Source organism: Pseudoliparis swirei, chromosome 24 (assembly GCF_029220125.1).
Source record: "Pseudoliparis swirei isolate HS2019 ecotype Mariana Trench chromosome 24, NWPU_hadal_v1, whole genome shotgun sequence".
NCBI classification, from domain to species: domain Eukaryota; kingdom Metazoa; phylum Chordata; class Actinopteri; order Perciformes; family Liparidae; genus Pseudoliparis; species Pseudoliparis swirei.
The window spans coordinates 11,235,869-11,262,858 of record NC_079411.1 but is presented as its reverse complement, the minus strand read 5'-3'; the positions used below and the strand labels follow the sequence as shown (position 1 = coordinate 11,262,858).

At 39.7% G+C, this 26,990-nt stretch overlaps 3 protein-coding genes across 4 annotated transcripts; 2 read left to right on the top strand and 1 right to left on the bottom strand.

Annotated features, from left to right (window-relative positions):
* Positions 1 to 2,644: 2,644 nt before the first annotated feature.
* Positions 2,645 to 8,612, top strand: LOC130189814 (leucine-rich repeat LGI family member 2-like). The gene is made up of 8 exons (XM_056408756.1): positions 2,645 to 2,820; positions 2,988 to 3,059; positions 3,310 to 3,381; positions 3,709 to 3,780; positions 3,910 to 3,981; positions 4,794 to 4,963; positions 5,717 to 5,881; positions 6,575 to 8,612. The coding sequence occupies exons 1-8, from the start codon at positions 2,645 to 2,647 to the stop codon at positions 7,408 to 7,410; spliced, it is 1,635 nt and encodes a 544-aa protein (XP_056264731.1). The 3' UTR covers positions 7,411 to 8,612.
* Positions 8,613 to 14,705: 6,093 nt separating this feature from the next.
* On the top strand, positions 14,706 to 23,265 carry LOC130189813 (coiled-coil domain-containing protein 149-like). Of its 2 annotated transcripts, XM_056408754.1 has the most exons (13): positions 14,706 to 14,872; positions 15,902 to 16,063; positions 16,209 to 16,247; positions 16,777 to 16,884; positions 17,114 to 17,230; positions 18,246 to 18,418; positions 18,582 to 18,654; positions 19,810 to 19,894; positions 20,074 to 20,221; positions 21,659 to 21,735; positions 21,851 to 21,886; positions 22,065 to 22,130; positions 22,226 to 23,265. In XM_056408754.1, exons 1-13 carry the CDS (start codon positions 14,828 to 14,830, stop codon positions 22,777 to 22,779), a joined length of 1,683 nt encoding a protein of 560 aa, XP_056264729.1. In that variant the 5' UTR covers positions 14,706 to 14,827; the 3' UTR covers positions 22,780 to 23,265. The 2 variants fall into 2 exon arrangements, with proteins under 2 accessions (XP_056264729.1, XP_056264730.1); XM_056408755.1 differs by lacking the exon at positions 21,851 to 21,886 and having other exon boundaries at positions 14,707 to 14,872.
* Positions 23,266 to 23,387: 122 nt separating this feature from the next.
* On the bottom strand, positions 23,388 to 26,755 carry LOC130189820 (extracellular superoxide dismutase [Cu-Zn]-like). Its single transcript, XM_056408765.1, has 2 exons — positions 26,528 to 26,755; positions 23,388 to 25,100 (listed from the first exon to the last, which is right to left on the bottom strand). The coding sequence occupies exons 1-2, from the start codon at positions 26,539 to 26,541 to the stop codon at positions 24,470 to 24,472; spliced, it is 645 nt and encodes a 214-aa protein (XP_056264740.1). The 5' UTR covers positions 26,542 to 26,755; the 3' UTR covers positions 23,388 to 24,469.
* Between the last annotated feature and the right edge of the window lie 235 nt (positions 26,756 to 26,990).

Genomic DNA, 26,990 nt, shown 5'->3' with positions numbered 1-26,990 from the left:
TATATCTTTTATATATATGCATTTGTTTAATCATAATGGCTTGCTCACACTGATTCAATGGTAATATATTGTTAACACAACCTGCATTTGTTTTGTGATGGCTTGCTCATGATTTGGTAATATATTGTTAACACAGATTTGTGGAATATACAAAATCCTAGAATTATATGTTTCTGTTTCCTGCATGATTGTGCCATCCAGCAGCACTGGTGACTCTCTGACATCGACTCCTAAATCTTCTGCAGCTTCTGAGTGGGAACTGGAGAAGTATGAGAGCTTGAACACCTGCTGGGAAGCAGTCACTATTAGCCAGACACCGCACTTCTCCAGGTTACACCTCCCAACCCTCAAAGGTTTCATGGTTCAAAGGGTGAAAGGTCACTTTTGGATTTGAAAGTGTCATATGTGGGCTAGTTTACTGAATGTAAGGGATTAGAGTGGTACTCTAAACCCTTGATTATGGCAATTCACTTCAGGAGGATAAATGATCACCGTGAGTGTTTTGGTCCCTTTCACTGATTTACTGGTGCAGGATTATGTGGGTTTACCAATTTGTAAATATCACAATTTTAAAGAAGCAATCCATTCATACCAATATGTAAGAGGAGAACCTGCAATATTGTTTCATGTTCAGTAAAGTAAATTCTATTGATATATCCCTGTCCATCCGGGGAGAGGGCTCCACCTCTGTTGCTCTCCCAAAGGTTTCTTATCTTTTTTCTCCCAGCAAAAAAGTTTTCTTGGTGGAGTTTTTCCTGACCATTGAGGATGTCGTATGTGTACAGCAAAATGGAATATTATAATGTTGGTTGTCTAGAAAGAAATAGCAAGCTTGCTGTTGCGTCCTCTGGTTTCAACTTGCACGTGTCCCGAGTGTTTCAGGGATACTCTAGCCTAAAAACAGCAATGCTAGATGCAGAGTTGTCATGAGCAATGCCAGCAATGGCAGACATGTACGGTTGCCCACTTCTGGCAGTGGGTATTTGGTTTCACTCATGCTCATAAACTACTGTCTTCCAGCAAAGGTCAGCACCTTGTTAGGGCCTGCTGCAACAACTAACAACCCTATTGTGTAGTAAATACTTCTTTCTATGACTAATGTGGCATTCAAAGATAATGTATAATTATGTCATATGGGTCATCATCGTGGATTGCAAAACCAAAGTATATACAATAATTAGTTTTTTCACAATTCAATAGAAAACCTTTATTTGTTTTGTTTGGTCCTTTTAATACTTTGTTGATATAAATATATTACATTAAAAATGTACAAATTAGGTTATAATCCCCAGTTTATTAAATATTAACAGTTACAATAGTGTAAATACTAAAACCAAAAATTGCAGAAAAGAAAAAAAGACAATTCAGTGTCAGATCCTGCAGCTCGAAAATACTTTTATATGATTATAAATCCTTCTATCATTAATTTTCTAGAACAAGTTAGTGATATTCAGGAAAGTATGAGTTAAATGTTTCTCATCTATAAAGAAAGATTGTCGGTTGATAAACATTTTATTTACTTATAGTGAGGTATAATAATAAAAAAACTGGGTGAAATTAAGAATGAGGATTACTTTGAATTTTACTGTCCAATCAAGTAGGACATAAAAGATGCATTTTTTTAAAAATAAAATGACTATTACAAAAATTGTTGTACTCAACCTTTTCTGGAGCAGATTGTATTTGCCAAGGTTGAGAGAGAAGGCAGTATATTTAAGACTGGAAATAAAATGTTCTGAAATGTTCGACCACTGCAGATATATTTTTTGTCTTTTGATGAGAGTTAGGCAAAGACAATTTCATCCTATAGATTTTCAAACGAATTCAAACCGCTGAAATAGCATAAAAAGACCAAACTAAACCAAAGACAGCTGATTACTTTTACCCCTTTTAAATCTATAACTTTTTCAGACTTTTGGTAAGCGACAGCTGCCCTCAAGTGGGAGGATCATGTAACAGCATGTGTGAGTAATCGCAGCAGTTGCTCCAGTAAAGAGAGAGGGTTATGTTCATTCCAATCCAAACGCGTTTGGAAACTTATAAGTAACTGTATAGTTTAAAGGAGAATATTTGAAACGTTTTGGGCACATGGTTTAAAAGAAAATTATTATTTTGCCTCCAATCAGCATCACTTGTTAATGCATTTTACTCTTTATGGGACTTTCTGTATTGCAGTCAAAATGACCTGGTATGCATATTGTGTGACGTGATAAAGGCTGCGCGTAAAATGTGTTAATGCTCTCCACGGTGCTGAAACTAATATTGCATTGTTCTGCTTTCGTATTGTTTTTGGTGTTGTATTTAGTTCCTATTCTTTAATATAATTTGAAGAATATATTGTATGACATGTATTCATATAAAAAAACTAAATATCTAGAAATCTAATTTGTAAGTCTTTATTTTCAACTCATTAGATTAGGCGAACAATTATGAGGGCATAGGAGTCCGCGTTTTTTTCTTCTTCTTCTTTTTTTTATTTTTTACACTGTCAGAAATCGAAGCAGCCTTCCGGCACGCAGCTGCAGCCGTATCAGCCTGTGTCAGGGGTTTCCACTAGTGCAGCATTTTGATGTCGCCCAGGCGGGTAAAAGCTGCTCCTAGCACCAACCACGGCCTTATTTATTACTAATATTCAAGAAGCAACATGACATCTACTCGGCAGTGGCTACTGGCCAGTGTTGCGCTACTGTGTGTTTGTGGAGCAGTTGAATCTAAAAGGAATTTCAAATGTCCTTCAGGATGCTCCTGCACCAAAGAGAGCATCATCTGCGTCGGTACTTTACAGATCCCACGGACCATACCGAATGAGATCAACTCACTGTGAGTAACACGTCGAATGTGTGGATTCTTTCTTCAGTAAAGCACAGGGCACTCAATGTCGCGTTCAAGGAGACAATGCGCTTACTCCTCGGTGCTTCCCTGCTGCTGTTGTGTCTGGCACTGACTGTCCAGTAAGACTTTGTTTTCTTTGCGTTTTCTTTCAACAGGAGCATGGTAAATGGATCCATTTCTGAAATCACAGAAGGGATGTTTTCACTTATGCCTTCTCTCCAGCTGCTGTAAGTGCTATTTTGTCACGCGAAACTAAAATGGATTCATTGCATTAATCAGCAATTTATATTTTACGTGCGTTGTACAAACAAACAAACAAACACACAAAATAGAAAGTTTACATATTATTAATAGTACAAACCAATTCGTTTTTTGTCTTTATTATTATTATTATTAAGAAAAGAACCAAACATTTTAACATAAGTTTTCATTTGTAGTTTGTTCAATTATTTTGTTGTTGTGTTTTTATCCGCTCAGACTTCTAAATGCTAATTCTTTGACAACAATCAAAGATGATGCGTTCTCTGGCCTTCCACATCTAGAATATTTGTGAGTATTAATTGATGAACTTGCTGTTTCAGAAATGACAGTTTGTTGTTTTTGTGATTAAAGTATTAAAAATGAGATGCTTAACGGTTAACTTGGATACCTATACATATTAATTATGTTGAAGGTTTGTATTACATCATGGTGTAAATACAAATGCAGATCCTTTCTCCTCATTCAGCCCCACCCCCTGTAAATTACCCCTCCGTATTATTCTGACATGTATGTTGACATCTGCAGATTTATCAATATGGCATGATATAACACATTAATGTATTTCTATTGCTCATATTTTGCTTTGATAAACCTTTGCTTTGATTCTTTGAACAGATTCATTGAAGGGAACAAGATTGAAATGATCACAAAAAATGCCTTTCGTGGTCTACGAGATTTGACACATCTGTAAGTCAACAGTCATTTTCTTTCCCGCCAATGCAGCATCTGCAGCACTAATAATTTACTATAATGCATATTGACTGATACAATTACAACAATGTACATTTTTCTGGTCTCGCTGTGTTTCTGGTTTAGATCGCTCGCCAACAACAAGATGAGGTTTCTCCCAAGAGATCTGTTTTTTGACTTGGATTCGTTACTGGAACTGTGAGTAAGCAGTTGTGGTGTCAGCAGTGTGTGTGTGAGTGTGTGAGTGTGTGAGTGTGTGTGTTGTCTTTATCCATACTGCGCTCCTAAGTGAAGCTGACTCATTTTGTGTATGGCAGCAATACACTCCACAAGAATGATATGGAACATTTGGAGTTCCTGTCTTCATTCTCCTCTCTAGTGCATTACAGTTTCAGGCTACATTTGTAGCTACTTTTATGATCTTTTTAAATGTATTTTAGAGAACAAAAGCTAAAATTATTCATGTTTCAGACAGTTGCCCAGTGCCAGTTAAGACTTCAATGTTGCAATGTTATTAATCTTGCAGCATTATTATTTAGACTATCACAAAGTATATGAATGTGTGTTTGAATTATACTTAGTTTTGTCACATACAGGACTATTTTAAATTACTCACTTTAATGTCTTGAGCCTTTGATACATGTACTTGTACAGCGCTTTTCTAGTCGTCCGACCACTCAAAGCACTTTAACACTACATATCACTATTCACCTATTCACACCCATTCATACAGGGATGGGAGGAGCTACCTGCCCAGGACCCATTACTTATATTCACACATATTTACACCTTTGGGGTTAAATGTCTTGCCCAAGGATCCCCGAAATGGACTAGCGGGGATCGAACAGCCAATCCTCTGAATTGAAGGACGACTCCTCTCTACTACTGATCCACAGTCTCCCCATGCCTTTGCAGCATCTCAATTATTTCCTCTTGCGAATATAAAATATATTATGTATTTTATTGTTCAGTAAATGTACCCAACCTGATTGTATCATTTCATACATTAGGGATCTGAGAGGCAACTCTTTCCAGTGCATTTGTGAGAACAAATGGCTGATGATGTGGTTGAAAAACACAAATGCCACGGTGTCGGATGTCTTCTGCGCAGGCCCCGGTGACATGAAGGGCAAGCGGCTCAATGACCTTCCTATTCCACCGGGCGAGTGTATCTCAACAGGTAAAATGACAAGTACACTATCAAGGGCACTGATGAGCAGGCACAGGCAAAGCTAAAGATGCAATGTTGAACAAAAGAAAGAAAGAAAGAAATCAATAAAACTGGTAAATAATTCAAAACGACACGAACATGCACTCAAAAACAAACACGCTTACTCCAAGACTGTTAACATGTGTGCCACTGATATACACTTATTGTTGTACACACACATGCACACACACATCCACAGCTACGCCAGCAGCTCTGTGAGGCTGCACTTACGCACCGGTGCTTTGAGCAAAATGACGTCAGCATGCTAATTGAAATGCTGATAATATTCATATATATCATGTAAACCTTAGTTTAGTTTGTGAGCATGATACAATTTGCTGTTATGAGTACTAAACAGTAAGCACAGCTAAGGCTGATAAGAATCTCGTTAGTTTTCTAGCTATATTGTACATTTTAGAGCCACAAACTCAATGTGAAAATGAAATCAATGTGGTTAGACAAGGCAATTGTAAAATGAAATAAATACACATGGAATCATTGCATAACAATGACTCAACATAATATAAGTAAATATACTATTAGAACTACCAACATAATATAAAGCATGCTATATTCAAAAAATATATGACAAAATTAAATAATAAATAATGATATACGTGTTGTTTGTTTGTTATCCAGAAGCTTTTCATAGCATTGCACATTTGTTTGAAGCAGTGGGGTTTTAAATGTCAACTCTTTCACTTTTGTGTCTTCATCTCATAGACTTTGTGCGTCATCAGTCCATTTCCATTCAGTCCATGTCCGCGGACATCTTCGCCTTTAAAGAGGATATCTTCGTGGCGATGGCTGCACCCAACTCCAACAGCTGTGTGGTCATGGAGTGGGATCACATTGAAATGAATTTCAGGAAATTTGACAATATAACAGGTTTGATTGTATTGTTTGTATTGTCCGAAAAATGTCATGATAAGAACAAAAACAATCATTAATTTATCTAAGAAAACATATTTGCCTGATACAGATTGTTCCTTTTTGTTGTGTTAACACAACAATAGGGACTAATGGGCATTGGGGCTGAAAGTAAAAGACAAACAGGGAAGTCGAAAAGTATTAAGCAGGGTCATTTACATGTGTTGGTCTTTTCACAGGATACATATTAATTTAACCCTTGTGTTGCCTTAGGGTCATTTTGACCCGAATCAATATTACACCCTCCCCCAGCCTTTGGGTCATTTTGACCCGATTCAATGTTTCACCCTCCTGTTACCTTTATATTTACTAACATATTTTACCCTTTGGGTTCAATTTGATGCCAGCAATTAAAACCTCCAGAAAATTATTAGAATTAATATTGTTTTCCAAGTTTAAGTGTGAGGCACTTTATGTTTGTTTGTTGACTACCGAAAGAACACCGACATTAAACATTGAATGGGGTCAAATTAATCCTAAAGCGGGGGGAGGGTGTAATATTGATTCGGGTCAAAATGACCCTAAGGCAACACAAGGGTTAAGAGACCAACTTTATGAGGACATTTAAATTTCTGTGTCAGTTAATGATGAACTTAAACATTATTTTCTGTGTTGTATTTCCACTCATCTTTTTTTTTTTTATCTTCACAGGAAAGTCTGTTGTTGGCTGCAAGTCGGTTCTGATCGATGACCACATCTTGATAATTGTTACCCAGCTCTTTGGTGGCTCCCATATATATAAGTTTGACAATCCTCAAAACAAGTTCACAAAGTTTCAAACAATTGAGGTCTTCAACATCTCGAAGCCAAATGATATTGAGGTCTTCCAAATGGACCGTGAATGGTACTTTGTGATTGTGGACAGCTCCAAAGCAGGTTTGTCTACTTTGTACAAGTGGTCAGACCAACCAGACCGCAATGAAACTGGTTTCTACTCCTACCAGTTTCTCCACGAGTGGTTTCGTGATACAGATGCTGAGTTTGTTGAGATGGACGGGAAGTCCTATCTCATCTTAACCAGTCGCTCTCAAGCCCCGGTCATCTACCTGTGGAACAAGAGCACCCTGAAGTTTATATTTCATGGGGAAATCCCACATGTGGATGACGTGGTGGCAGTGAAAGCTTTCCGGGTGGAGGGTGAGTTGTATTTGGCCATGACTTGTTATATCGGTGACTCCAAAATCCTCAAGTGGACCAATAAGCAGTTCACTGAGGTGCAGGCTCTCCCTTCTCGAGGAGCGATGATCCTCCAACCTTTCACATTCACAGACAAGCACTACCTTGCTCTTGGCAGTGATTATTCTTTCTCCCAAATCTACCTCTGGGATGTGGAGACCAAAACGTTCCACAAGTTCAAGGACATTTATGTCCAGTCACCCCGGTCCTTTACAGCAGTGACCACTGACCAGAGGAATTTCATCTTCTCCTCCAGCTTCAAGGGCAAATCAATGGTGTTTGAGAATATTATTGTAGATTTAAGCTTGTAATTTCTAGCAAAAATAATGACATATAACAATATGAGTTGGTCACTCAGATTAATATCAAGCAACGATGGCCAAGCCACCCCACACAAGAAATTACCTATACTATTAAGGGTTGTATAACATTACTCATTCAGCAATAAATAAGTGTTCATCAAAAGTGACTATGGCCTAAAGCTCTTCACTACTCTACCATAAACAAAACACAAATTTGTATGCCACCTTCAAGTGAACACTCAAGGTGTCAGTATGTAAGGTGGCTTTTTAAAGTTGTTCTGATTGGTCACATTTGAAGGCTAGTTGGACAGCCTTCTGCCATAGAGATGGGCGAGATGTAATAATCATTTAGAAATGGAGATGATGACACACACTTTTTAGACAGTGTTTCCTGGAATGTATTCATGGTACTGTACTTAGTTGTACAACAGAAACCACAACATATGTGTTAGTGTTATTGTTAATATAGGAAAAAGACAGCTGAAACCCTCCTTACATTCTCATTTCCTCTCACCTGGCCAAATCGCTTGTGAAGTGTGTGTACTTGTTGGATTGTCTGTTTTGGAAAATTACAGCACAAGTTTGAGAATGGTCTAAAATGCTGTAAGTGATTTGTTAAAAAAAATTGGAGCAGTCAGTCAAAAGGTTGAAGCCATTCATCCCAGGAAGCGTCACCATTTAAATGTGCATGAAGTAAAGTTTCAATAATAAAGTAATTTCCCCAAAAATCCAGCTGAATGAATAGCCACATATTATGAGCTTAAGGCTAACTGCACACTATTTATAACCAGCTACTGTATTCATAACATAGTGCCTGATTAGTGTCAGAACTAATTATAATTGAATCCTTATTCCTATGCAAAATGTATAATACTAAGTGTTGCTCTTAATTTTCAATCCCAAGGATGATTGTGTACTGCAATATGACTTGAAATAAAATTTACATTTTACTTAGACACAATCGTGTTTTCTTTACAGATGTGTTTATATTTTTCCTGTATTGCACAGAAATACTTAGTGTGTTTGGCTAACTTTTTCATACAAATAACAATAGCATGATGTGCAAATTAGGCCATGGTCTCAATAGACTGTCAAACATAATAACTTAAAGTCACAAAATGTTAACAAGATCTAGCATACGCATTGTGTTTTTGTTAGCATTTTAGATTTCTTGGTTCTTTATCTCATTTACTTCCTAGCAATTATGTATATTTTCCACTCTTCTAAACTAAAGCTAAACCACCATGCTTATGTAATGAGTGTTTAAATTCATTAAAGAACATTTAACCACATGCAGTGTACTTGTGTCCGCCTTTCTTTGCAGATGCACAGACTGATAAATTTTTTCAGACAGCATGTTTGAAATTGATAATGCTGTCACCATTTTGCATCTCTGTCGAGTTGTTCTGTACAAAGCATTGCTGCCAAGTTGTCTATATACTGTTTGTTTTCTGTTATGAACTATCGACAGGTATTTATTGAACAACCTGGATGCGCGTGCTGTCATTAGGAACATATGCAATGCACATATAGAGTTGTTTTATTCTATCAAAAATGAATTTAATGAAACAGATGAATGTTATAGCAGAGTGAGACATTTCTGTGAGACATTTCTTTCAATCTCAGTGTGAAATTTAATCAGTCACACTCAAAGAAATGAGGCAAAGAAACTGTCTCTGACACGTCGTGCCTTGCCCCAATCATATCACAAAATAAGGGGTCAAAGGTCAAATGGAATTCACTGATCACCCCAATTATGGAAGCTGATAACTACAAAAACATTTTAATACATACTGCAAATGCCCTCACAAAGTACTATTCAATTCAATTCAGTTTATTTGTATAGCCCAATTTCACAAATTACAAATTTGTCTCGGAGTGCTTTACAATCTGTACACATAGACATCCCTGCCCCAAAACCTCACATCGGACCAGGAAAAACTCCCAAATAACCCTTCAGGGGAAAAAAAAGGGAAGAAACCTGCAGGAGAGCAACAGAGGAGGATCCCTCTCCTAGGATGGACAGATGCAATAGATGTAATGTGTACAGAAGGACAGATTTAGAGTTAAAATACATTCAATGAATATGACAGAGTGTATGAATAGTTCATAGTAGGCATATTCCACGATGGAGACCTCCACGATCCATCAGGCAGATGGCGGTGGGGAGGAGGAGGGCGGAGTCTCAACAGGACAGTGGCGTAGTCATGAGCAGGAATTCCACGACCCAGACGATCCATCAGGCAGATAGGATCTATGCCGTCTCATAGGGTCCGATGACCCCATGAGACGTAAAGTCAAAAGGACTTCGGGAGAAAGCAGAGTTAGTAACGTGTGATTGAGAGATGAAAATTCATCCTTAAGGAGAGAAAAAGAGGAGATAGGTACTCAGTGCATCCTAAAACGTCCCCGGCAGCTATAAGCCTATAGCAGCATATCAAGGGGCTGGACCAGGGCAAACCTGATTCAGCCCTAACTATAAGCTCTGTCAAAGAGGAAGGTCTTAAGTCTACTCTTAAACGAGGTGACTGTGTCTGCCTCCCGGACTGAAATTGGAAGCTGGTTCCATAAAGAGGAGCTTGATAACTAAAGGCTCTGGCTCCCATTCTACTTTTTAAGACTCTAGGAACTACAAGTAGTCCCGCATTTAGTGAGCGTAGCTCTCTAGTGGGGCAATATGGTACGACAAGCTCCTTAAGATATGATGGAGCATCACCAATCAAGGCTTTGTAGGTTAAGAGAAGAATTTTAAAAGTGATTCTTGATTTTACTGGGAGCCAGTGCAGAGCAGCTAGTGCAGGAGTGATGTGATCTCTTTTCTTAGTTTTAGTGAGAACACGAGCTGCAGCATTCTGGATCAACTGGAGGGACCTAAGAGATTTATTAGAGCAGCCTGCTAATAAGGAGTTGCAGTAATCCAGTCTCAAGTAACGAACGTGAACCAATTTTTCTGCATCTTTTGAGACAAGATGTGCCTGATTTTTGAAATATTACGTAGATGAAAGAATGCAGTCCTTGAGATTTGCTTTACGTGGGAGTTAAAGGACAAGTCCCGATCAAAGATAACGCCAAGATTCTTTACAGTGGTGTTGGATGCCAGGGCAATGCCGTCTACAGAATCCACATCACCAGATAATTGATCTCTGAGGTGCTCAGGGCCGATTAAAATTACTTGGTTTTGTCTGAGTTTAACATCAAGAAGTTGCAGGTCATCCATGTTTTATGTCTTTAAGACATGCTTGAATTTTACAGAGTTGGTTGCTCTCCTCTGGTTTTATCGATAAATATAGTTGAGTGTCATCTGCATAACAATGAAAGTTTATGGAGTGTTTCCTGATAATATTGCCCAAAGGAAGCATATATAAGGTAAATAAAATTGGTCCAAGCACAGAACCTTGTGGAACTCCGTGATTAACGTTGGTGGTTATCGGCGTCATCGTTTACAAATACAAACTGAGATCGATCTGATAAATAGGATTTAAACCAAATTAGTGCCGTGCCTGAAATGCCAATCGACTGCTCCAGTCTCTGTAACAGGATGTCATGGTCAATGGTGTCGAATGCAGCACTAAGGTCTAACAAGACCAGGACAGAGAGGAGTCCTTTATCTGCTGCCATTAAGAGGTCATTTGTAATTTTCACCAGTGCCGTCTCGGTGCTGTGGTGTTTTCTAAATCCTGATTGAAATTTCTCAAATAAACTATTATGATGTAGAAAGTCGCACAACTGATTTGCGACCACTTTCTCAAGGATCTTGGAGAGGAAGGGAGGTTAGAGATCGGTCTGTAGTTAGCCAATACCTCTGGATCCAGAGTGGGCTTCTTCAGGAGAGGTTTAATAACAGCCACCTTGAAGGAGTGTGGTACGTGGCCTGTTAGCAGAGACACATTGATAATATCTAATAGAGAGCCGCCAATTAAAGGCAAAACGTCTTTAAGCAGCCTCGTCGGGATGGGGTCCAAGAGACAGGTAGGCGTGTTCAAGTAGAAACCGTTGAAAATAATTGGTCACGGTTGATAGGAGAAAATCCTCCAAATATACACCAGGGCATACAGCGGTTTCCAAGGCCATTCCACTTGAGGACAGATTGGCACTGGTTATGGGCAAGAGATTATTAATCTTGTCCCTAATAGTTAAAATCTTTTCATTAAAGAAGTTCATAAAGTCATTACCACTAAGGTTTATAGGAATGCTCGGCTCCACAGAGCTATGACTCTCTGTCAGCCTGGCTACAGTGCTGAAGAGAAACCTGGGGTTGTTTTTATTTTTTCTATTATTGATGAGTAATAGGCTGCTCTGGCATTACGGAGGGCCTTCTTATATGTTTTAAGACTATCTCGCCAAACTAAGCGGGATTCTTCGAGATTAGTTGAACGCCATATGCGTTCAAGCTTTCGTGACGGTTGCTTCAGTTTGCGGGTCTGAGGGTTATACCAGGAGCAAACCTCCTCTTCCTCACTGTCTTCTTCTTCAGAGGGCTATCGAGTCCAGTGTCATTCTCAGAGAGCCTATGGCACTGTCAACAAGATGATCAATCTGGGACGGACTAAAGTTAGACCAGGAGTCCTCTGTTATATTGAGACGTGGTATCGAATCAAATACAGAAGGAATCGCTTCTTTAAATTTAGCTACAGCACTATCAGTTAGACATCTAGTGTAGAAACTTTTGACTAACGGAGTACACTCTGGTAGTATAAATTCAAAAGTTATGAGGTTGTGGTCTGACAGAAGAGGATTCTGTGGGAAGACGTTCAAATGCTCAATGTCAACGCCATAAGTAAGAACAAGATCAAGCGTGTGGCCAAAGCTGTGAGTGGGTTTCTGTACTCTCTGACAGAAGCCAATCGAGTCCAACAAGGAGATGAATGCAGCACTAAGGCAATCATTATCAACATCCACATGGATATTAAAATCTCCAACAATAATAACTTTATCGGTTTTAAGAACCAAACTTGATATAAATTCTGAGAATTCAGATATAAACTCTGAATATGGACCTGGTGGCGGTACAGAATCACAAATCGAATTGGCTGTAGTGTTTTCCAGGTTGGATGTGAAAGACTAAGAACAAGGCTTTCAAATGAGGTGTAGTGTAATTTTGGTTGAGGATTAATTAATAGGCTCGATTCAAAGATGGCTGCTACTCCACCTCCTCGACCGGTGCCTCGAGGAATGTGAGTATTAATATGACTTGGAGGAGTCGATTCATTCAGGCAGACATATTCTTCATGGCTCAGCCAGGTTTCAGTTAGGCAACATAAATCAATGTGATTATCTGATATTAAATCATTCAGTAACACAGCTTTAGATGACAGAGATCGAATATTTAGGAGACCACATTTAATAGACCTATTTTGTTGCACTGCTGAAATAATTGTGTTAACTTGTATAAGGTTATTGTGTACGACTCCTCTTCTGCTTACTTTTGATTTATTTAATTGAAGTGGCCGTGGACAGACACAGTCTCTACTCTAAAGTCAAGGGTGGGTAACTGCTCGAATGGAAGAGCAGAGAAGGGTGTTAAACTACAACTCTGCTCCCGGTTCCTGATCTGAACCCTGGGTTGTCATAGATTAAGTCCGGTGATCAACTTGGTCATATTCGCAGAAATGAGACGCGCTCCGTCCAACGTGGGATGAATGCCGTCTCTCCTCATCAGATCAGGTTTTCCCCAGAAAGTCTTCCAGTTGTCTACGAGCCCACATTATTCGCTGGGCACCACCTCGACAGCCAGCGGTTGAAAGACGACATTCGGCTATACAATTCGTCTGTCTGCAAATTTGGGAGAGGGCCAGAGAAAATTACGGTGTCCGACAACGTCTTGGCATAAGCACACACCGATTCCACATTAATTTTAGTGACTTCCGACCGACGGGCTCGGGCGTCATTACCACCGGCGTGTATTACAATCTGACTGTATCTCCGCTTATCCTTAGCCAGCAGCTTCAAACAAGACTCCACGTCGCCCGCTCTGGCCCCCGGGAGGCACACGACTCTGGTCCGCGGCGTCACTATTTTCACGTTCCTGACTATAGAGCTCCCGATAACCAGGGTGTGTTCCTCAGCGGGTGTGTCGCTGAGCAGGGAAAACTGGTTCGAAACGTGAAGTGGTTGGTGCACAGCGGGCTTCTGTGTAGACTTACTACTCCTGCGAACAGTTACCCAACCATCCGGCTGCACGGTTACCGCCGGGGCACAGCTAACAGCTGACTGTAGCTCCGCGCCGACTACGGGAGAGGGCGGGCTAACTAGCATAGCTGTCTGAGCTTCGATAGCGCGGAGCCGTGCATCTAACCCACTTAGACCTGCCTCCAACCTAGCAAATAAACTACACTTGTTGCATGTATCGTTATCATTAAGGGAGGCAGGGGGATAACTATACATGAGACACACTGAGCAAGAGGGAGCGGGAGGGAGAGAAGAAGAAGTCATGCTCGCTGTTGAGCTGGCAACCAGAGCTTACCGGAAGAGTGAGATGATGCGTTCAGGATGCTATTGCATGCATTGAGACACACTGCTTTGTAAATGTGACTAGATGTAACATCCTGGTATTTTAGGCCTACTGAAATTTGAATTATTTATGTATTGAGACATACACAAATATTTCTGGCATACTAAATAGAATAATAGTATGGATAGTGAATGCTGAGATTTATGTACAGGTGTAGACAGGTACACTTGCAGTGTTCTTGGTGTATTTATATATCTACATTTTCTTTGAATGGTTTGAATGTGAAAGTCAGTTAAGACCTCAGACCTTAAATATATTAATAAAGCACCTAGAAGAGTCCCTATACCATTGTTCCTACCACATTTATTGTTTGTCAATCTGTTGATTTTGTAAAATAAAATTAGTGTAACATTATTCAGTTACAATAATTGTCTTGCCATAGTTGTGCATTGAGAGTACATTAGTAATTCATGCCACAACATGCAAACGATGGGGAGCCAAAATGTGTGATATTAAATCAATAAATAAGGCATTATGATATTAATAATTACCTAAATAGATATAGACAACATGTATTAAATTGTTGGATCATCCAATCATTTTTTTAAAACCATGACATTAGCATGACACTGTGAACTACATTACATTATAGCCTTACTGTTAATTATTTATTTAAAAACATAAAATCACATTGTTGTCTCGGTTTATTCACATGATTACTAATTTAACATTGTCTGGTCGCCAAACAGGGATACGACGGTTACCAGTCACTAACTTGGAGTTAGTTCACACATTTACGAGGGTTACCAAATGCGTCGTGACGCTTCTCTGACGTTGGAGACGGACGGAAGTGACGCAGCTAGTGTTCCTCGATCAGCAAATCTGCGTTATCAAAATCTGATCGCAACATAGTGATGCTCGTGTGAAACTCACCTAGCGTTACTGTTCGTATTCCGTCCTGCAGTTCAGAGGGAAATGGACCCGTCCCGCAGGAGCGAGGGCGACTGTCAGGTTAACGAGGTGAGACAGGAAGGACGCAGAGAGGAGCGTGAACGTAAACACTCACTAACCTCCACTCGTGTTTGTTTGTGCACCACTAAACTATAACATCAGCGTTACATCTGTGTCTTTAGATGCTGTGGGTCGCCTCCTCCTGTCATCCACAGACAGTTCAGGGATTTTAGATTAATGAGGAAGTAGGATTAAATGTCAGCTGCTTTGGTTTTTCTTATCCTGTAGATACGGAAACAGATGCTTTTCTCTTTTTACCTGCAGAGCCAAATATGATGAAATACAACGCTGGTGTATTGAACTCTCACTGTTTCAGATCATCTGTCTCAATCAATACATTGAGATGACAGCTCATGATTACTTTATAATCGCGTTCATGTCCATCTTTTACAGAGATCCATGATGCAGTAAAAGCAACACTTACTGTGTTTTATGACTAAAATCACTGTTCTTTTTTGTTTCATATCGGGAATACAAAACGCTGTTCTACAAATTATGAGCCCTTCTACCAGAATTATTCTAAAATACCACTTTACCAAGTATGGTACTCAAATAATGATTTGATTAATCAATCAAGAGAACATTAATTGAAAACAGTCCCGGTAATTGATTCATCATTTTGATAAATTTATCAAGCAAAAATGTCAAGCATGATGCATGTTATAGCTTCTCAAATCTGAGCACCTGCTGCTTTTCTTTCTTTTATACGATTGAAAGCTTAATTTATGTTCTTATATATTGTGTACATTTTTCAGTAATTTCTAAAATGTAATTACGCAATTAATACAAAATATAACTGACAGATTAATTGATTTCGAAAATATACACAATTTGCAGACCTAAAATGGGGATTGTCCTACCTTGACAGTTGTTGATACAAATCAACATCAGAATGTCTTCAATTGATATTGTGATGTAAATTGTTCCATATTGGCCTTGCTGCTTCATTAACAGTTAAAAGAATATGTTTCTCCCTAGATAACCATCATTATTAAAAATTCTGGTATGTAATCCCTTCAACTTTTTCTCTTTCTGTAGTTCCTCATTTGTAAGCGTAAATTGGAGAGTAAAAAAGAAGCTCTTCTGATTCTGTCTAAAGAGCTGGACACCTGCCAGCAGGAGAGGGATCAGTACAAACTGATGGCCAACCAGCTGCGTGAGCGACACCAAGGGCTCAAGAAGAAGTACAGGGAACTCATTGTAAGCTGAACTATTACAGTCGTAAAGATGCATCGTGAGCCTTTTTCAATGCAGAAATTGGAGAATATAAAATGTCATTATCCACTATTGAATTTTAGCGATGTTGTAATGAATGACATCTCTTTTTGTTTTTTATAACTAATAGGACGGAGATCCTTCTCTGCCACCAGAGAAAAGGAATCAAGTAAGCAATGTTATCCTGCAGATGTTCTTGGTCCATCAGTCATCACGTTCCAACCAAAATGCATAATGTGATAAATAACTGTTAGAAGTGGCTCATCAAGGTTGCATTTTGTTGCTTTACACAAGATGGTTCAAAGTCAGTGGAATTCAGTTATATCCACAGTGTGCTTGTCTTTATGGACGAGGCTGGTCTCCAAGTTGTATGCTAAAATATTCAAAGGGATAAAGGATCACAGCATTCAACCCAGTTGTGTCTAGGTGCAGCAACTGTGCTCTGTGAATAGTTAGATAATACAAACCAGCAGTTTTTAATTAATCCCTGTTTGCTGCCAGTGTTTATAACAACCCGCCAATTTTATTGGGCGACTGGGATGCTCTTCTCAACTGCTGACCCGTAGTTACAAAATTGGGGAATATTTACATAAAATTTTTCTTACGTACAAAGTGTAATGTCAATTGCGAAACATTTGTGTAACCACTGATTAACCCTGTGTGATATAGCTCATGTGACCTCACGTTTATGTCTTCAGGTAAATTTATCCCAGCTCCTGAGAGACTCTAGAGAAAAAAACAGTCTATTTTCTGAGGAGGTGAAAGAGCTGAAACAACGACTGGTGGAAGCGCAAGGTGACAACAAGGTACCATGACATACTGTGCACGATACCGAAAGATTCAGTCAAATTAAATTGGTATATCATGTCTTTATTGCTTTTTGCGTGCCGTGAATATCTCTCCATCATTTGCTGTTGATGAAGTTATAAGTTAACAGCAATTAAGTTAATTTGAATGCAAAGAAAACAAGTTCATAAAAAGAAATAAAGCAGAAGAATCACATAGAGTAAAACTTTGGTCTCTCTGTCCCAACAGCTTCTACGAATGACCATCACCAAACAGAGGCTGGGAGACGAGGAGGTCGGCGCTCGACACTTTCCTGCTCATGAACGAGAGGATCTGGTCAAACAATTAGAAAGAGCTGGAGAGCAGGTGAGATCAGCTTATTTTGGTGACTTTCTGTTGTTTGCTTCTCGTTGACAGCATTGTGATATTAAACAACTTCATGTTAAATGAATGAATGAATGAATGGCCAAAGGGAAAACTCACACTTTTCCAGTGTTACAACCCTCGCAGGCTGCCACATGAATGGGAGACCAGAAAAGTTAAGAGTAATAAATAAGCACATTAATTTGAAGAATACATAAACTAAACTATACAAAGAGTCTCGGTAGCCGAAATGAACTTCCTTTCGTCGGGTGGCCTGGCTCTGGAGGGAGTTGCAGTGGAGCCACTGGTTTGGGCATCTGTCCAGGATGCTCCCTGGATGTCGATGTTATTAGTTAGTGACATGGGAGTTTTTTTCGTCTTTAATGAGTCTTCAGTGCAACCCTCCCATTATTGCCAACAATCTTTTAATAAAATAAATATCTTTGTTATTCCTTTTTACAGTACTAACAATTTAATTTAAACATAGCTTTTATTACTTAGAGAATACGTCACATTAACGGTTGGCAAATTCTATACAAAGATGATTTAGCGTCCTTCAATGGAAGTATATTGTGATGAAATCGTATATAGAGATATTGTGATACACAATTGTGCTGTCGAAATTGATACTAAAGATTTTTTAAACGTATCACCCAGCCCTAATTACAGGCACTTTTTCAACAACTTTGTTCAATTCAGTTTATTTTATATAGCCCAATATCACAAATTTGCCTCAGAGGGCTTTACAATCCATACACATACCCTGGACCTCACATCGGATCAGGAAAAACTCCCAGAAAAAACACTTTCAGTGGGGAAAAAAGGGAAGAAACCTTTAGGAGAGCAACAGAGGAGGATCCCTCTCCCCAGATTGACAGAAGCAATAGACGTCATCTGTACAGAATGAACAGCATTACAGATTTATATACTTTGTGTAGTAAATGAAGTATTCCGCCATATCATAAGTAGATTAAATCATAGTCTCTGTGCTTATATGGTGTGTTTTTTGTCGCTGCAGAACGAAGTTTTGGAGCACAGCGTAAAGTCGCTTACAGATGAGCTTCAGGATGTGCGAGCAGAGCGTGACGTGTTTCAGCAGAAAGCTCATCGACTAAATGTGGAAATGAACCACATCTTAGGCAACGATGAGATACGCCTTTTAGACGTAGATGCACTCTGCATGGAGAACAGGTTTGTTCAAGATATTTTATTAGTGCTTCACAGAAATAGAGCAGCAGTCCTCATTTAAAGTCACAACCGTTTGCACGAGTCTAACCTGCTGTTGAAAGCAGTTGATTTAATTGATGAGGTTTAATGCTTTAATCATGAACATGCGATCTCTATAATATTTTAGGTATTTGCATGAAAGATTCTGTCACCTTCAAGAAGAAATCAACCTACTCAAATCAAACCTGGTGAAGTACAAGGTAACTATATGTTTTTATCTTTATTACCTTCGCATTGAAAATGCGGACGGTTATGTTTTGATCGGCGTGTATTTATTTATTTATTTGTATGCGTGTTATTCGCATAACAAAAAAAGTTTTAAACCGAATCGCATGAAATTTGGTGGGATGATTGGGTATTTTCCGGGGACCATTTCATTAGATTTTGGGATCGATCGGGGTCAAGGTCAAGGTCATGAAAAGGTCAACATCCTCTTGAATCGCATGCAATTTGGTGGGATGATTGGTTATTATCCGGGGACCATTTGATTAGATTTTTGGATCAATCGGGTCAAAGGTCAAGGTCATGGAAAGGTCAAAATCTTCTTTTTACCATAGCACGGTCAATTTTTATCCAATTTCAATTCAATTCAATTCAGTTTATTTGTATAGCCCAATTTCACAAATTACAAATTTGTCTCGGAGTGCTTTACAATCTGTACACATAGACATCCCTGCCCCAAAACCTCACATCGGACCAGGAAAAACTCCCAAATAACCCTTCAGGGGGAAAAAAAGGGAAGAAACCTTCAGGAGAGCAACAGAGGAGGATCCCTCTCCGGAATGGACAGATGCAATAGATGTAATGTGTACAGAAGGACAGATTTAGAGATTAAATACATTCAATGAATGTGACAGAGTGTATGAATAGTTCATAGTAGGCATATTCCACGATGGAGACCTCCACGATCCATCAGGCAGATGGCGGTGGGGAGGAGGAGTGGGCGGAGTCTCAACAGTGGGCGGAGTCTCAACAGGACAGTGGCGTAGTCAGGAGCAGGAATTCCACGACCCAGACCTCGATGATCCATCAGGCAGATAGGATCTATGTCATCTCATAGGGTCCGATGACCCCATGAGACGTGAAGTCAAAAGGACTCCGGGGAGAAAGCAGAGTTAGTAACGTGTGATTGAGAGATGAAATTGGCATGCAACTAATGCCAAAATGTTCATAACTCAATGCCCAATCTTGTGATATGCGAAGGTATGCGCTCTACCGAGTGCCCATTCTAGTTTATTCAATATTTTACTTCGAGAGATATCTTTTAAATATTTTCTATTGTTGCCTTAACCTTTTGGAAATTTGAAAAAAGAACAAACCCCTTCTGCTCAGTATTTTTCTTCCTCTGATTTCAGAGTGCCCTGGACTGTAGGAAACCCTCTAAAATCTGTGGGAAACCCAACAGTAGTGCACTGACTGGGGTGCTCTCTGCTAAACAAGGTCAGATGAATCTTCTTTTCTTTCTTTAAAAAAAATATACATACTGAAGTGAGAGGGTTCAATGTTACATAAATGTGATGTCAACATTAACAAGTTAAAGGTTACTTTTTTACAAATCATTCATTTGATGACAGAATGTTGTGTCTCTGCTTACACTTGGACCAACAATCTGTTTGCAGTGAAGGAATTGTTGCTGTCTGAAGAAAACAGCTGCAGTTTGCCGGTGACTCCTCAGTCCATTTCAGACCTTAAGTCACTCGCCACGGCTCTGCTGGAAACCATCCACGAGAAGAACATGGTGATTCAGCACCAACGTCAAATCAACAAGTACTTAATATAAACCTTTATTCCCTCTCTGTATACACCAGGGGTGGGCAAACTTTTTGACTTGCGGGCCACAATCGGTTCTAAAATTTGACAGAGGGTCCGGGCCAGGAGCATTTGGACACACAATGTAATTTATCAAACCTGGAGATTGCGTCTGTTTTTTATACATTTCAATTGAAGGTGCAAAGTTAAAGAAATCAATATTTACTGGAAAAAGATCAATGGAATCACTTTCAACATTCAAAACATATTATTACCCAACGAAATACTCAAGCTCAATAATTTCTAATTGTTTTAAACCCCGCAAAATAATGGACGGATTGTCCTGAGAGATAGACTGTATTAAATATCCTGCCTGCAGCAGAAACTAGAAAGGGGTTTTTAAATTGAGGGTGATGTGCGGCGTCATCTAGTCAGTATGTGTATGAACCCTGTCAGAAACAGACTGACAGCGCTTTACTCGACACTCAGCCGACTATTTGTGGGTTAAACGCGGCATACGTGTCGGTGAGGGGGCGTGGCTTATCTCTGTTTCCTTTCTCCGTGGAAAAATATTTTCCGCCATCCGCCACGGAATAAATAACCACTTTTTCTATGTTATACTTCTTGTGGAAATGCCACACAAGTCGTAACATCTAGCGCCCTGGTGTCTGGGTTCATAACGCCACCCGTAGGCGCACACAGCTCTGTGAATGTCTCCGACGACGTGAATGACTTCCGCTTCCAGCGCCACTAGGGCAGCAGCAGCCAATTAGATTGATCACCAACAGCGGAGCAGCTCAGCGCTGATTGGCTCTCACAATGCAGCGTTCTGTCCTCTCCCTCCGCGATTGTTTCTCCTGTGCCGCTCTGCCCTCAAATCTACTTTTTTTATACTCAGCGATTTATTGAGGGCCGTAATAATCGCGCGACACAACGAATTGATAAGGAAATTCGTTGACAACTATTTTAATAATCGATTTGTATCGATTTTATCGATTCGTTGTTGCAGCCCTAGTCCACAGCAAACGCAAAGTCACAAAGCCAGTCCGTGTCGCTCAGCTCAGGGAATTCATCGGATTTCCCCATTAGCTCCAAAAACGGAGCTAATGAGTGGACACGAGAGGGGTAAAGTAAGTCCTGGTGATCCGCATCAGTTTCCTCTAGGAACGTAATGAACTGTCCCCTTGCTCGTATGAACTACTGTGCCATCTATTGGGGAAACGAGAGTTTTGAAGGGAAAGGGTGAAAAAGGGAACTGAATGAGGTTTTTACACATCCATGCATTTTTAATTTAGACAAGTTCGGCGGGCCGGATTAAAAAGCCTAACGGGCCGTATATGGCCCGCAGGCCGTAGTTTGCCCGTGTCTGGTATACACTCTGAGTTGTATATGTCAATAACTTGGATGCCAGACAAAACATTTAAATGTAATTGCTTTTATGCCTTCTATTGTCAGGATTCTTGGAAACCGAGTAGCAGAGCTGGAGAAGAAACTAAAAGCGTTAGAAATGTCTGGATTATGGAGACTGCCAGGTAAACATAATTGTCCTAATATACTGTTTCATTGACACTTGTATTCTATTTACTGTGTACAATAATGTACATTTCTTATCCTCTCTTCTGTCCTTTTGCATTTTGCTTGCTGGAGGCCTGACTTATAATGTGTCTCTGGGAATATATGGAAGTATGTTCCTCTCACTTCCTCTAACTACTTTTTAACCTTTGAACTTCTTTTATTTCTTCTCATATCTGTCCAAATGACTATTACTTCTATCTAATCCAACAGTTTTAAGTAGTGACACACATATGGTTGAATTTCTGCAACTTTTATAAAAGCTTACTTTGAATAATGTCCCTCATAGGAGGAAAAGACGCTATCATCCTCAATACTCAGCAGGCTGAATTGACTGAGCCTCCTAGACAGGAAGGTGAATATTTAATGTGATTTATACTTCTCATTCTACGCAATCTATCGTTCTGTGTGTTGGTGTGATTGTATTTCTTAAATCTTCTGTTCTTACAGCTGATGAAGGGTCAGAAAAAATTGTCGTCGATCCGCAGAGCTCCACAGGAGTCCCAGTCCAAGAGAGTGGACCGACAGCCGAGTCAGTTGGTCAGGAGAAGCTTCTTGAGGAGACACTGTCACCATCCAACGAGGAGCTGTGCCAGCCAGACATCTCGTACAAGTCGGCTGAGGAAGAGCTAGTTTGCCCTCAGACAGAAACACCAGACAGTGAAGAGTGTCATGACAGCGGCCAATCACAGGTCACAACTGACCTGAGTCACCAGTCAAAAAAGGAGGAGTATACGAGTGAGTCCTCCCCCACACAACATCCATCAGACCTGTGCCAGATAGAGCAAACTCTAGAGGACTCTGAGCCCACGGGGGGAAGAGAGGAACAGTCGGGTGAATGCATTGAAGAGGTGCCAACTGTGGAGACAGTGTTTGTTCTAACGGTGGCACACAAAGATAGCACAATATACACTGCTGCCGAGGCAGGTTTTGATGAAGAGCGGGAGAACGTCCAGTCAAACCAGGAGAAGGAGCTTCCAGATAGAACAGATATTTTGTGTTAGTCAGGAAATGTGAAGTCTTCCATCACATGTTGTGGAGCATCGGGAAAAATCAATGACGTATTGTAACATGCTACTTTTATTTATTTGTAGGAATAATGCTATCGAGTGGTTATGATTGACAGATGGTGCGTTAATAATGGATGCTGACATTTACTGCAAATCCAAGAAATGTCAACCAATTATTGGAACGCTATATGATTTCCTCGTTAATAAAGGTTTGTCACAGTAGTAAGAATGACTTGTGACAAACCTAAAACAAAATTGAACCATCAACTGTCAGGAACTGATTGTGTAATGTGTGCACGAAGAATGTCCAAACTTAACACCCCCCAAATGTGATTGTTGGACAATTCTAGTGTTGAGTCTGGAGATACCGATTCAAGTTTCACACTAATGTACTTCAAATGAAGAGGGGCAAAGTGTGATTGCTGTTGACTGAATAGGAAGAAGTGGTGTTGCTCCTAAATAAATGATCCTTTATCTTTCTACCTCTGCCGACATTGAAGAAACCTACCGAATCTTATTGATCACTACATCAACAAATCCAGCTGTTGTAAACAATGTTCAAGTTAATCCACAGCTTCATTAGTTTCATCCAATATAATACACACATTTCAAACCATTTAATTTCTTATTGTCTAATATTTTACAGATAGAGGCATTTGGCTTTTTTTGCTAAACACACTTTATTTTTTATTTTTATCAACATTATCAAAGCTATATAAAATGCATGACAATTTACCACATGCTTTTATTTATCTCCTTGGTGGGCTTCTTTAAAACCAATATTTGATGATATACAAGGATTTGTCAGGTGACATTGAACAAACCTTAATTATAAGAATACATTTACAGAATATAGTCTGGAATACAATTGAGCCACAACATCTAGTTTGCCAGCACTGATGTATTGTCCTGTTTTAGTGGTGACACATTAACTCACCAGCCCTATGTGTTAAATGTGTGCAAAAATGTGTACAAAATTGATTTATTTCTGAATAATAAACAATGCTTTGTTGTTGGAAAACTTGTATTACATATGGAATCAAGTGAGCCCTGGAAGGTAATCTTCAGGTTATTTAAGATAGAGGTTAACAACATGCTTGCATGTTTACAATGCAAAGCGTTGTTTGCTATGCTAACCATAATTTAAGCATGTGTACTTTTACAGAATTAGCATAATTTCATTCCAGTCCAAATTCAATTCAATTCAGTTTATTTGTTATAGCCCAGTTTCACAAATTACAAATTTGTCTCAGAGGGCTTTACAATCTGTACACATAGACATCCCTGCCCCAAAACCTCACATCGGGTCAGGAAAAACTCCCAAACAACCCTTCATGGGGGGAAAAAAGGGAAGAAACCTTCAGGAGAGCAACAGAGGAGGATCCCTCTCCAGGATGGACAGGTGCAATAGATGTAATGTGTACAGAAGGACAGATTAGTGTTAAAACACATTCAATGAATATGACAGTGTATGATTAGTTGGTAGTAGGCATATTCCACGATTGGGACCTCCACGATCCATCTGGCAGATGGAGTTAGAGAGGAGGAGTGGGCGGAGTCTCAACAGTTGAAGTTGAGATACTTTATTTGAGATTAATGACAACCTATTTGTATTGCTATCAGACAATGAATGAATATGAATACAGACCAAATTTGTAATTTGACCTACACTATTCCTGTAAAACTAATTTCTCCTCAGCCGCCTAGTATAAAGCTTATAGTTCATAATCCAGGGTTCGGGAGGGGAAATCCCAATAATGCAGCAGCCAAGCCTCCGGCCTGCGTTACCATGCAGCAGGCTCCCCCCGTCGCCACCACGCCCCAAGTCATCCATCTTTTCATGGACCACCATGGCTCTTCCAATCACAGACAGCTCTGTAAACAGTGTTGCCTCAGATTCTATCATTGTATGTATTTTTCCTTCATGGGGCTCAAAGTTGCCAAGGTCTCCTGGGTGGTTGGGGTGATTTTCACCATGTGGATTGTAGTGGCCGCCAGTGGAGTCACACCCTTGGCTCAGGTCTCCGTACTGATGGATGTGCAACGCTCTCAGCTCTGGATCACCCTCTGTGGGAAAGCCATTGAACTGAAGAAGGACATTGAGTTTTCCATGAGGATAATCTTGCTTTAACAGCACCTGGCCGTACATTTTGGGCAGACCTTCAGTTTGTGAAGTGCTGGGTTTCATTGTGCAGGCTGCATACAAAGTACCATTGTACCGACAGACCTCTGGTGGAGCCGGAGTGTCAGTTGAGACACACTGCTGGCAGCCTGCCAGTTGAACCAACAGTGCTGATCCCAATACAAACATGGACCTGAAAGATATTAAAACCATTATGAATGCCTCATTTCTACTTTCTGCATGAAAACATCAATGCAGTACTGTATTCATATGCAAGTAAAATACTTTGTTCCAGGGACAACTTCTGCAGTACATAATAGGGAAGTATATATATATATATATATATAATTTAAATTATTTTAATATTTCTTCTACATTAGGCTTGAATTACAACTGCAAAGATGACTTAGAGCGCACACACATCCACTCCCGGACATGAGTTACAAGAACGCGAGACGTAGATAGTCACAGTGATCTTGTGCTTTAGAAAGAAGGCTGTAGACCAAGGTAAGGGAAGCTCAGACAAAATAACGATAAGAGAATGACCAGGTGGGAGATGTCAGCAAGAGCAGCCACATTCCTTAAAGTAACCGGCTTGAACTGGTGTACTAAGGTAAACTGAGTGAGGAGAAATATATGCAATGAGGGAGTGGACGGAGGCTGCACATGCATTGAGTGTGATGTTATAAATAATATGTCAATGTGTTTGTTTGCGGTTTGGGAAAGACCGATGGGGAAGAAGGTTGTTGTCTTTAATACCGGACCCAACTCGAGTGAATTGTAATATGTGTGTTACAGTCAGATAGGAGATCGATACAAGTTAATACAGCATCAGGTTAAGAGGTTAGTCAGCATCGATTCAGAAGAAAGAAATCCAGCCACAACAATATATATATATATGCATATATATAAAATTATTGAAATATAAGTATGTCACTAAGATGTAAGAAGTATTGTACCATTGCTGACGGATGGTGGAGCTCATTTGAGCTCTATACTTTATAGCCGAGTGGTTTAATCTATAAATGTTCAGATAAGATTATTATAACTGGCCTTTTTTTTAGTCGGCTATGTATCGGCTGTTTTGGTCTTGGTTGATTTCTTGAGTCAATAAGACATTTTTGGACAGTTAAGATTACAATTGCTGCTTTTGTGTGATATCATTCGTGTTGTATCTTTGTATCAATAGTCAACACAGTCGTTTGAGTATAGTTGACCAACAACGTTACCCAACAGTGGAGTGACGCAGCAAAGAAAAAGGTATTCAAGTAAAGTACTGAGGTAGGCCTACCTGAAATGTGCGCGTTACAATAAATCATTATTGTAATGTACGCAAAATGAAGCAGTAACTTTCTTCCACTATAAATGTTTAGTCGAAAACAAAGCCCAACAATATTTTCCTCAACAACCTGAACGCATGAAGCAGCACGAATGATAAGCTCCCGTTCCTAAAAAAAAAGAAGCACAGTAGGCTATATGGTTTTACTCATCAACTCTTAATGTTCACCCTGTTGCGCAATTGCATGCACGTAACATGTACAATGCGTTTCTGTAACACATGTCGCAGTATTTTTCTCTGCAGATGAAGTTAAATAAACGATGTGAGCAAAGTGCACTTACCCGTGCAGAAGCATCGTCAGCTGCAAGAATTATAACTTCACAGCCGTCACTGTTGATAATTGCCGTTTACTGTTGGTCGTCTGGCGAGGAAAGAGGCAAAATATTATAAACGTATTAACCCTGTCAATAAGCGTTGGCCGTTGTTTGCTATTTAAAACGTGTGCATTTGTTTATTTCTCCCGTTCGCGGCTGCGCACGTTTCCTTCAGGTCTGTTTAATGAAGCATTAAGCCATGCAGCAATCGTGCAGTTAAGGACGCCTACTCATGGGACATCACTCCTCCTTCTGAAGCAATGCATCACATCTGTGAGATCCCGTGGATTCCCAGTAAAATTTGATATTTTCAAAACATTACTGCTTTGATGTATGTATCATGCCAATGAACATCAATGCACCCATTTGATGGACATAATCCTGTAGTTCTGGGACTCCAGTTGATCATTTTGCCCAGGTAATCCATATA

Bases quoted from the DNA above. Each gene is read 5' to 3' on its own strand.
- LOC130189814 (XM_056408756.1), top strand. From the start codon at position 2,645: ATGACATCTACTCGGCAGTGGCTACTGGCCAGTGTTGCGCTACTGTGT. The intron at 2,821-2,987 runs GTGAGTAACACG...TTCTTTCAACAG, and splicing joins CCGAATGAGATCAACTCACT to GAGCATGGTAAATGGATCCA. The intron at 4,964-5,716 runs GTAAAATGACAA...TTCATCTCATAG, and splicing joins GGGCGAGTGTATCTCAACAG to ACTTTGTGCGTCATCAGTCC.
- LOC130189813 (XM_056408754.1), top strand. From the start codon at position 14,828: ATGGACCCGTCCCGCAGGAGCGAGGGCGACTGTCAGGTTAACGAG. The intron at 16,885-17,113 runs GTACCATGACAT...CTGTCCCAACAG, and splicing joins AAGCGCAAGGTGACAACAAG to CTTCTACGAATGACCATCAC. The intron at 18,655-19,809 runs GTAACTATATGT...CTCTGATTTCAG, and splicing joins CAAACCTGGTGAAGTACAAG to AGTGCCCTGGACTGTAGGAA.